The sequence below is a fragment of the Monodelphis domestica genome, chromosome 7 (assembly GCF_027887165.1).
Source record: "Monodelphis domestica isolate mMonDom1 chromosome 7, mMonDom1.pri, whole genome shotgun sequence".
Lineage (NCBI taxonomy): Eukaryota > Metazoa > Chordata > Mammalia > Didelphimorphia > Didelphidae > Monodelphis > Monodelphis domestica.
Window position 1 is genome coordinate 153,803,728 of NC_077233.1, and position 12,406 is coordinate 153,816,133.

Here is a 12,406-nt window from a genome sequence, read left to right on the forward strand (position 1 = left end):
AGACAGAAACAACTGAACTTCACATCTAATGATCTATTTACCTACAAAAAGGCATTATTTGGACCTATGCCCCAAAGGCTCTAAAACTGAACATATACTTTGATCTGGCAATACGACAATTAATTCTATATCCCAAAGAAATTTTTAAAAGAGAAAAGGACATATTAGTTCAAAAACATTTACTGTAGCTCTTTTTGTGGCAGCAAATATTTGGAAAATTAGGGGTTGTCTATGTACAGGAAAAGGCTAAACAAATTATGGCATACAACTTTAATGAAATACTCTTGTATATAAAAAATTCTAAGCAGGATAATTTCAAAAAACACTAGAAAGACCTCCATGAACTGATACAAAGCAAGGTGGGCAGAATCAGAAGAACACTGTACTTAGTAACAGCAAGAATTTTTAATGTAGCACTGTGAATACCCTAGTTATTCTCAGCAATAAAGTAATACAAGACAATTCAAAGGGCACATAATAAAAAATGCCATCTCTCTAAAAAAGAAAGAATTGATATGATAGAGTCTGAATGTAGATCCAAAACTGCTTTATTACACTTTCTTCTTTTTCTACAAAATAACTAATATGGAGATATGTTTTAAATGATTACACATGTAAAGTCTATATCAGATTGTCAGATGTTGCAGATGATAAAGATAATGCGGGCCAAACAAGCAACTAACTCATTAATTGCTTGCTCCTCTTTTTTCATAACAGAAATGATGCTCATTTTCATAAAGAGTTATATTTGTATAAGTTATTCACAATATTCATGTGACTGCAATTATTAAATGGAAATCATGAAGAAACTGAGAAAATGAAGGGTTTTCCTGGATTATCTCGTCAAATTAAAGGCATCTGGAGAAGAACAGAATATAAATATCCAGGAGGGTTTGAGATTAGTCAGGAATTTCTAAAATCAGAATACAAGGACTTAGCAAAAAAAAACTCTTTTCTCCCCTTTTCCTACACAAAAAAGCATAATAATTAGCCCCTGCCCCAACTCATACTTAAGCAAGTAAACTCTGAGAATGTGAAGATACTCATTTTAGCTAATGTTATTGCATTTCTTATGTCTGTGTTTGTGCATCTTGATCTCCCAGATCCAAAGAAATGGTAGTATTTGTGACTAAGAAATTATTAGATCTAGCAGAGGAATTACCTTGCAGTCATTAATTGTACCCCAGAATCCATACATCACGTTCATATACACATATCTGTAGTTGAAGATGAGGATGAAAACTTGCAATCAATCTAACCCTTTTTTGCTCATGTTAACTCTACCAAAATGAATAATATATTTATGAATGTCTTGGATCTTTTGCTAAATCATCAATGCTATAAGTAAAAGAGATGAGAGAATGAATGGAGGGAATGAAAGTATTGTGTTAGAATTCCTTCTGCTAGGGCTTTCTAAGCATCCCAAAATTGAAATTTTTCTTTTTGTGTTGTGCTTAGGAATATATCTGGTCATTTTGCTAGGGAATTCCTCTCTTATTATATTAAGTATTATGGATTCCAACCTTCACACCCCCATGTATTTCTTCCTTAGCAACCTTTCTTTCATGGACATCTTTGGTACATCCTCTTTTTTGCCTCTAATGTTGGTCAATTTTCTATCAGTCAGAAAAACAATATCCTTTGCAGGATGTGCATTACAAATGTACCTCACTCATGCTTTGGGAACAACGGAATGTGTGCTGCTGGCCATGATGGCTTATGACCGGTATGTGGCCATCTGCAATCCCCTGAGATATACAATCATCATGAATACAAGAGTCTGTGTTCAGCTGGCAGCCCTTAGTTGGATAGTTGGTACCATAAATTCACTGGTGCAAACAATTCTTGCATTAAGGCTTTCCTTCTGTGGAAATAACATCATTGATCATTTCTTTTGTGAAATTCTGGCTGTCCTGAAACTGGCCTGTGTGGACATTTCCCTCAATGCTTTTGTCATGATGATGGCAGTTTTACTGGTCACAATGACACCAATGCTACTCATTTTGATCTCTTATGTGTTTATCCTTGCCACCATCCTGAGACTCAATTCAGCAGAAGGAAGGAAGAAAGCCTTCTCCACCTGTTCAGCACATCTAGCTGTGGTCATCATATTCTACGGGACCATTCTCTTCATGTACTCTAAACCCAAGGCAAAGGACCCAGATTCAGACAAACTGATTGCCTTATTCTATGGTGCAGTGACCTCCATGCTGAACCCCATTATCTATAGTTTGAGGAACAAAGAAGTTAAAGCAGCAGTGAAAAAGGTAATATCCTCTATTAGAACATGAAGCATACAACACTGTTTTCTCTTTTACACATCTAATATAAGAATAAAGAATAGACATTCAGGAATCTTTGACATCATAATCAGTGTTGATACTACTTATCCCTCCATCAATATCCATTCTAACTACACTATGATATCTTAGTCATTCTGTGTTATTCATGAAATAAAATTCTTAGAATCTTTTGAGAGTCCCCACACTAGAACATTCATTGGCAAATGGCAGGTGTTTAATAAATGCTCCTGGATTGATTGGTTACTTTCCATAATTTTTGCCAAAGTCCAACACAGAATATTTACACAAAAGTCTTTAAGTCTTCCTCAATTATTTTAGAATTACCCACATACCACTCAGACTCTCTACCTATTGCCTTTAAATATCAAAGTATTTATGATTTCCTGTTCTACCACTGAAGGACACTTTCAATGAGATAAAGCCCCTCATTCTAGAAAAAAAAGTACCTCAAAGTGATGCTGACCACTCCTCTGCCTCTTTCCATATGTACTGGTTTTTTTCTGACTCATACATGACTGCATGGTGAAATGAGCATCTCTCTACTTGCTGTCTTTGATTTTCCACAAATTCTGAATAAACTAAACATTTGAAGATATGGAAGGCTATTTTTCTAATATCCAGAATCTGGTTTGAGGTGAAGAAAAGAGAGTTTTGACCAGCAAAGACACCAAATGAACTATTATTGGTTTCCCTCAGGGGAACTCAAAAGTTCTTTGTTTGAAGAGGCTTGAACAAAAGCCTTCAATAAATAATAAGAATTAGAATCAGGAAAATCCTATCTCCCTCTCCCCTATTTCCCTCTCATTTCCTTCCTGTCAAGAAAATAAATACTTTTGTTGGGTTTTTTTAACTACAGAAACTGTCCTCAGGAATTTGTAATCAGAGGGTCACTGTCTGTTAGGCAAACTCTATTAGGCTGCTTAGCAAGGGAGAACAGGAAGGAAGGGTGTCCTCTGAAATCAGCTCCCTTCTTTCAAAACAGTTTCCTTGGAGTAACATCTATTTAGTTCCCCCTTCATCTTTCAGTATCACCCTCCAATACAATTTGGTACCCAGAAACAGCCTGAACCCACCCTAGGCTAGTGGACAGAAAATATTGAATAGGGAAGGAATAAAGAAGAAGATAAAAAGATGATGCTACAAATAGTGTTCTGGGCATCTCTATTGGCCATTATAACTTTCTATTGGATTTATAATATCATATACAACACAGTTACAGGAGTGGTGCTAGACACAATGAGTTTTATAGCCAACTCCACTTCATTTATTACAACAATGTCTTTTTCAAACACCATCATGTGGCAAGTGATCATACAAGTCTATGTGATCACAATGGCAGCTATTCAGACACTATCTTATTTCAGGAATGTCCTTAGACACCCAAGAAGGCTGCCCAAATACTAGTGCTGGAAGATAAATTAGAACAACTAGTCCATAAAATGTGCTCTGGCACAAAAGGGGAAAGGACAGGATAAGGAAGAGTCTGAGAAAAAGGCAGAAATGGCTGAAAATAAAGGGAATACTGATAAAGATGACAAGTCATCATGCAAAAATAAGAAAGAGACAGAGGAAAAGGACAAGAATGACACAGATACAATTGCTGAAGCTCAGAAAATCCTACCATTGAAAGACATAGCCAACATTATCAATGGCGCCATTGTCCTCCAATCCAAAGTACACAAGTCATTTTCAACACAAGAGTTAGACTCACTGAAACAGAGATTACCAAAATTTCTATCAGAGCCTTATAGGTGTCTCAAAGAGCTGAAATAGGCCTTTAAATTTTTTGAGTCTGATTTTGAAGACACAGATCCTATTTTGTATAAAGTTTTTAGCCCTTATGAACATGGACAATTCATAGACAAAACCAGGCAGGGTGCTTCCCTGATGAGTTGGCCAAAAGCAGATGAAAGGGAGGATTTTGAGATTAGCCTATCTCAGAAAGTGAAGAGAAGACCTTCTGCAGGCTGTTAAATCATTTTGTTCTAAGCCTAATGCTTAGAGAAAGTTTGATAAAATGAATGAAGATAAGGATGAACATCTAGCCACCTTTATCAATAGACAACCCAAGGCCATTGAATCTATCATGGGATTAAATCCAGATTCTCAGGAATCTGTGGCACATGTGAGAAGACAATTTCTTAGGGGCTGCAATACACATTTAAAGAATTTTTTCAGGCATTTTCCCCCTAAATATGGCAGCATAACAATAACTGAGCTGAGGGACACTGAAACATAACTACATGATAACCAAAAGGAAAAAGAATGGGAAAAGCAGGAATTAAAGCAGAAATTACACCATACTATGAAATCTTTAAAGCAAAAAGAGATTGAAGAAATTAAAAATTTACAAACAATTAGAACATACTCTAGATCTTTCTACCAACAACAGAGAGGTCAAAAAGAGACTAGGAAGTGCTTTTTGTGTCACAGAGTAGGCCACACCGTAAAAGATTCTTATCTGGAGAAAAAGTATGAGCAAAACAACAAAAATACCAGAAATCAGGGAAGAATTTATTATAATAGATGCAATACAAACAGATGCTGTGATCATTGCACCATAAGGAGCTCTGAAAACCCAGATCTTAAGAGTATGCAATTGGTTATTCAATCAGGAGCCAAGACTAGATACTCAGATGTAGTAACTAAGGGAAAATAGTCAGCATGAAGCCAGGACCTTAAAATAATTGAGAAAAATAATGGGCATGGGAGAAAGGAATGGCAGAGTGTAAAACATAATGAGGGACTTATAGGATTGAAACCTGAAGATAAAAAGGGTGAAGAAATTACATGGGTGGTACCTAAAAATGAATTTCTAGGGTCTGTGAGAGTTTCCAATAAAGGATCAAACCAAAACATGAGTGAAAAGTAGAGACAAGTTAAGGAGAGAGAAAAACAGGTCAAACATATGGTACCAGAGATAAGACAAGATATTAGAGATTCATACAGAAGGAGCATAGTAACTAGTCAAGAGAAAACCAAAGAACAAATCAAAACATATCTGGAAAATTTCTTTGAGTGCAGATTGGGTTCAGGGATTGAACAGGAGAGAAAGAAAATTTATAGAAACTTACATCAACAAAATCACAAGTTGATAACAAAAACAAAGAAACAAAATTTCAATTCCCTGCACCAAGACAATTATGTGAATGCATAGACTAGGGTTACTATTGCAGATGTATCTTTAAAAACTACATACAATGTAGACAATCTCAAAAACATGGATAAATCCCCACTTGGACTAATTGAAAGTTCAAAAAGCTGTTTGGTACAGACTCCCTCAGGAAAAAGATCTAACTTGAATCCAGAAGCTGAAATTTTTCACCCTGTATATTACAACATGGAAAATTCAAATCTAAATGGTTATAGAGCTAAAAATATAGTTGATATTGATGACCATATTCAAAATATTGAAAATATAACATCAGTTAGATTTGAAAATATAAATGGAATGCAGGGCACAACAACAACTACCATGATGGTCAAGGGTTCAAGAAACTTCCATGAAGCCAACATTCTGAATGGAGGCAGAAGGTCTGACCAAGTTAAAAAATATGTACAAACAGATAGCTATGGTTTAGATTCATGTTCCCAGAAAGTGAAAGACTCTATAGACCTAAATGCTAATACAGTCAGGAAATGAATTGAACCAAGGAATGTTAATTGGTCCAACCATGCAGTCAGCTAATGATGAAAGTGTGGTGCAAAGTGATAGCATGACAACCAATTCATTGAAAACAGATAAACCTGAACAATATGTATGGATTAAGGTGGGGGGAAAGCAATACAAAGCTCTTGTGGATACTGGTGCTTCAAAGTCCATCCTAAAGACATTCCCAGGAGATAACACCATAGGGGGTATGCTTTCAGTATTAGGAACTACTGAGGAAATACAGCAGATCCCAGAGCTCAAAAGCACAATGGTTAAACTAGGTCCTCTCACCATTGATAATACATTTCTCCTAATTCTTGAATGTCCAGATAACCTTTTAGGACAGGATTTTTTATGTAAAATAGGGGCAACCCTGCAATGTGAACAATCTGGAAATATATATCTGCATCTACCCAAACATTCCATAAAGCATTATCCATTTCTATATCTGGAGCAATTGGAGGAAAAACCTGAACAGATACAAACATTAACATCGCTGTATGATATTCCTGATGACATACCACAAGGAGTTTTTGCTAAACATCAGAATGATGTGGGTAGAATAAAATCTGCAGCACCAGTAAAAATAGAACTCAGAGATGGTGTACCTCCTAAGATACCTCAATACAAACTTAGCAAAGAAGCTATTGAAGGCATAACACCAATCATTAACAGTTTACTAGAGCAAGACATTTTGAGACCAACAGTGTCTGAATTTAATAGCCCAATTTTAACTATTAAGAAAAACAAGTTAAACATAGACGGGACCCAGTCATGGAGATTTGTGGAGGATCTTAGGACAATGAATAACTTTATAAAAAAGACTCATACTTTTATGCCTTCTCCAAATGATATCATTACACAAATTCTACCCAATTCCCAGTGGTATACCATGATATATCTGAGCAATGCATACTTCAAAATATCATTGCACCCTGACTCCCAAAACATTTTTGCTTTCCAATGGGGACAAAATCAGCTCCTCTGGACTAGGCTCATACAGGGATTTTGTGAATCAGCCTCTATCTTCTGTCAATTACTTCAGAGAGATCTAGCAACTATCAGTTTTAAGCACAGAAAGTTGATGCACTATGTGGATGATTTACTTTTAGCATCACCAGATCCAAAGACATGATTAGGAGACTCAAAAAGATTATTGATAGAGCTTTATAAGAAAGGACAAAAGGTCTCTAAGAAGAATATTCGGTGGGTACTCCCAAAAGTAGAATATCAAAGATTTATCCTGGAAGAGGGCACCAGGAAAATCTCAAGCAAAAGAATAGCTGATATACAGAAGCTAGGCATCCCTAGGACTAAGAAACAAGTCAGAGAATTCCTAGGGGTTGCTGGTTTCTCACAACAGTATATCATAGGGTATTCCCATATTTCAAAGTTCTTGACTGACTTGACAAAGAATGAGATCAAAGAACCATTACAACTGACTAAGGAACATCTCCATTCTTTTAAAGCAAGCCATTCTCATGGCTCCAGCTTTAGGGATACCAAACTATGAGAAGGAGTTCCACTTGAATGTACACAAAGCTAAGGGCATTGCTTCTAGGCTATTGGCACAATATTTGGGGTTTAATTTAAGACCTTTAGCATTTTAGAGTTCAATCCTTGACATAGTGGCACAGGGAATAGTACATTGCTTAAGAAGCATTGTTGCACCTGCTCTCATGGTAAAGAAAGAAAATGACATTGTACAGGGATACAAGCTAAGTGTGTATTCTGCTCACCAAATTGAAAAACTCTTATGGTCACAGAATATGCATGCTTTCACAATTTCCAGGCTATCTCAGTATGAGATCATTTAGCTGGGAAATGACAACATAATCATTCATAGGTGTGAACCATTAAATCTGGTTACTCTGATTCCAAATTTGCCATTGAGTGGAGAACAACTGCATGCCTGTAACCAAATGGTCGAAATGATGTATAAGCCTAGAGAAAATCTCAAAGATACACCACTTAGTGATCCTGATATGGAGTTATACATTGATGGATCCTCATACATCTATAGAAGACACAGGGTCACCGATGCAACAATGGTGCATAAAGATATGATGGTTTGGCATGCATCATTACCAAATCATGTCAGTGTCCAGGGCACCAAGTTAAAAGCTTTGCTCCAAGTCCTGGAATTGGCAAAAGGCAAAAGAGTGAAATTTTCACCAATTCCTCTTACTTTTTTCCGTGATTCATGCTATTGCTTTTATTTGGAAAAACAGAGGTTTTATAACAATAGCTGTAAAACAATTGCATATAGTGAACTCACACATTGTCTGATAGCTGCTGTTGACTTGCCAAGAGAAATAGCTATAATCCATGGCAAAGCACATACTTATTGCAAGGACAAGATATCCCTAGGAAACCAAAGGGAAAACATAACAGCTAAATATGTAGCAAGATTTGGTCCCTACCATGTGCTGAATCTTTCCCTGATGAAAAAGCATGATCTTACCAAAGCTTACCATAGGGATGAGGTTCAGTCATGGAAAAAAAACATCTAGGGGCTAGATTAATTAAGGGCATCTGGGTAGCTCAAGGTGGGAAGCCAATTCTCCCCAGAAAGTTATACCAACATTTGTATAATGTAATTCACTCTAAGGGTCATTATGGAGTACAATCCATTCTAGATATGGTATGATGATTTTGTATGGCCCCAGGGATGTCAACAAATGCTATCAGAGTTTTTCAGGCATGTGACATATGTAGGAAATTTAATCAAGGTCATTTTAAGAATGTAGCATTGGGAGGCAGATCTTTAAGCTATATGACTTTCCAGTGTCTGCAAATTGACTACAAAAACATGGCTAATGTCAAAGAATTAAAATATGCACTGGTTATTGTGGATAAATTAATGAGATGGGTTGAGGAATATTCAGCTAGGAAGAATGATGCAATCACAGTAGTAAAGTCATTACTAAAAGAAATAATTCCTAGATATGGCATTCCTGATACTATAGACTTGGATTGAGGGACCCATTTTACTTCTTAGCTCCTGCAAGAAGTGTATAAGAACTTGGGTATATAAAGTAGTTTACATGATGTGTATAGATCTCAGAGAATGAAAAAAGAATTGAAGACATCCATAGGAAAATTCTGTGCAGAAACACACTTGAAATGGACAGATGTTCTTCCTTTAGCTTTATTTCAACTGAGGATAAGACCCAGAGGTGACTTACACAACTCCTCGTTCAAGATGTTATATGGTCAACCTTTGTGGCATGGTAGAACAGTGAAATCATCATATTTATCTATGTTAAAAAGAGAATGCCAACTCCATGCCTATTTAGTACAAATATAAAATAGGTTGGAAGAATTGAGAAAGCTACAAAGGGTATCATGGATTTCTCACTACACAATATCAAGCCTGAAGATAAAGTGTATGTGAAGAATTTTACTAATGAGACATCGACAAAACCAAGATGGATAGGCCCTCTGGAAATGATTATGATTACTCCCACATCCATTAAGGTATCTGGAAAAGATCCATGGTATCATGCCTTGCATGTAAAGCAATGCTATTCCCACGATATTACCAGCAATGAAGAGTAGTTAGAAGAAACATCCTAAAGAAAATCCATAAGGCAAAATCTGAAGTACTGCTAATAGCCCTAACAATATCTAAAATTGTCCCCATAAATGGAAATCACTACATGAGAGGTAAAGAAGAATAACAAAATGTAAGCACTGCAACACAACAATAACTTAAATACTCCTCACAAATGAGAGACACGTGAGTACAAAATAAGAGAGAATATAATCACTGCAAAAACAATGATGAAATAGTCCCAAGTATTAAGGAAAAAAGCTCCAAAAATAACAGATCTCTGCTAATAACAACAACAACAATAATAATGAAACAAGGTTAATTAACAAGAAAATACATCTCTGCCAAAACACACTTCATCATGTATGATTTCTATGTATACCAACAAGAAAATATAAATCAAAGATTAAAGAAAAAATTCTATCTCCAAGAATAATTCAAAGATCAAAACAATCTCCCAATATTAACGTCTCATAAAACCAAATCTCCATGAAATCAAAACCCCATGAAAACTAAACATCAAATGATAAAAGATAGTAGTACACTTCAAACTATAGGACATGTTTAAAATCTAATTAGTAAAATATATTACATACAACCACACATGAAGATTATCACAATGTGAAAAACATACATCCACTCATGAAGCGTCAAACCACAGAAGACTGACAAACATGCATGAAGAATTCAAACTGACTGATGCATATGCAAACATGACTAAAATCAGTCTTACACACAGGCATACGATGATCTTACACACATGCATGTTCCTGTATGTTAAAGAACACAGGACTTCAATCAAGGTGGGATGACAGACAAAATTTGTAACCTGGACAGATGAAAAACCCAAGACATGTATGTTTCCTACAATCAACACCAAGGACATGGAAAGAATTTGAAATCAAAGGACTGATGGTGAAGGGGTTATGTAAGAATTCATCATACATGTTAACTTCACAAATGAGTACATGCATATACAGTCATATATAAGCATGAGAGGATTCATGGATGGGGTAAGTACATATACAGTCATAATTAGAACACACACATAATTTATATTGATACATTTTGGGTTCTGCAGGACTCGGGCATATAGGAAGATACACAAAAGTTCTTGTCTGAATGGCTTATGAAGAGAACTCATGCAAATGTACAAATGTACATAATGTACATATTTAAAGTTTATACAGACAGAACCATGTGCATTTGTAAAATACTAATGAATTAATATACTAACAAAAAATGTTAGGATACAAAAACTTACTAATTTCTAACACACACAGGGCAAGATTAGCTAGGGAATTTGAGACTCAAAGTAGATCAGAGTCAGATTGATATTATCTATGATAAGTTAAGTTACATAGTTACCTTAGGAATTGATAATGTTTATAAGGACTTTTACTTAGAACATGCTAAATTCATTGCTATAAGAAAGTTTACTTTGTTGCAAAACTGTTTGAATTGTTGAATTGGTTATTGTTGTTCAAAACCATATTTCTGTATTGCATTTGTATTTTATTACTTATCCCATTTTCCTACAATCCCAAATCTTAGAATAGGAGTTAGATAGATTAGAATAGTAAAGATAGATTAAGATTTCTTATTTTCTGGGATTGTGGAATATTTTAGGATAGTATATTTTCATAGAATACATAGAATGAATTAGAATATACTTTAGGTAAGTATTATATATATAGTACAAAATTTCTGGCTGAATTTTGTGGAAAACAGAAATGGGGATGTTAGAATTGAGAGAAATGGGAACAGACAGAAGAAATGAAATGCAAAGAAAAAAACTCAAGAGAGCACATAGAATCCAGACCCAGACCCATCAGGGGAGGGGAGAAGGTTCTACAGAAGATTGAAAAGGAGGAGCAGTTGGCCAAAGCTGATCCTGTGGCTACTTCTGCTTGGAGTGGTCTGATCTTCACATCACTTCACTTCTCTCTGTCCAACATCTCTGAAGAAGAATGCTGAAGAAGTTCTTGGCTGTTACCTTTCTCTACCTGGTTTGAGGTGAAGAAAAGAGAGTCTTGCCCAGCAAAGACACCAAATGAACTATTATTGGTTTCCCACAGGGGAATTCAAATATTCTTTGTTTGAAGAGACTTGAACAAATGCCTTCAATAAATAAAAAGAGTTAGATCAGGGAAATCCTATCTCCCTCTCCCCTATTTCCCTCTCATTTCCTTCCCCTCAAGAAAATAAATAGTTTTGTTTTTTTTAACTACAGAAACTGTCCTCAGGAATTTGTAATCAGAGGGAGGGGTTGACTCACTGTCTGTTAGGCAAACTCTATTAGGCTGCTTAGCAAGGGAGAACAGGAAGGAAGGGTGTCCTCTGAAATCAGCTCCCTTCCTTCAAAATAGTTTCCTTGGAGTAACATCTATTAGTTCCCCCTTCATCTTTCAGTATCCCTCTACAATATACAAGTCAAGTCTTCCTTATTCCATGTCCAACACTCACTGTGTCCAGCTTCCCAAAAGTAATACGTATTACAATAATAATATATATGATCATGCAATTCTCACAATAACCTTGTGATGAAGATAGGATCTTCTCTTCAAGATGCATTTTCCACCTAATTTCATAGTATTCCCCATATGTATACTATGAATTTTAAAATTACTCCACCCTACTCAGACAGTACTTTAGGGGAAGATAAAGTTGTAAAGTACTGATTGAACAATGAAGTTACTTAACTCATACCTTATAGTGAAGCTAGAACTTTAAGCTAAGTCTATTTTTAGATTTAATACAAAAAGGTGTTAAGTACCTATAAAGGTTACATTAATCACAAAAAGGTCAAGTAACTAACAAAAGGTGAGCTTAACAAAGAAGTGTGAAGTAGCTCAAAAGATATAATCTAACCAGAGAAGGTGAAAACTAAAGAGT

The 12,406-nt window shown here is 35.6% G+C and overlaps 1 protein-coding gene across 1 annotated transcript; it reads left to right on the forward strand.

Moving 5' to 3' along the window:
* Window positions 1–1,361: 1,361 nt before the first annotated feature.
* On the forward strand, window positions 1,362–2,291 carry LOC100618274 (olfactory receptor 13D1). The gene has a single exon (XM_003341662.2). The coding sequence runs from the start codon at window positions 1,362–1,364 to the stop codon at window positions 2,289–2,291; it is 930 nt and encodes a 309-aa protein (XP_003341710.1).
* The last annotated feature ends 10,115 nt before the right edge of the window (window positions 2,292–12,406 follow it).

Bases quoted from the DNA above. Each gene is read 5' to 3' on its own strand.
- LOC100618274 (XM_003341662.2), top strand. From the start codon at position 1,362: ATGAATGGAGGGAATGAAAGTATTGTGTTAGAATTCCTTCTGCTAGGG.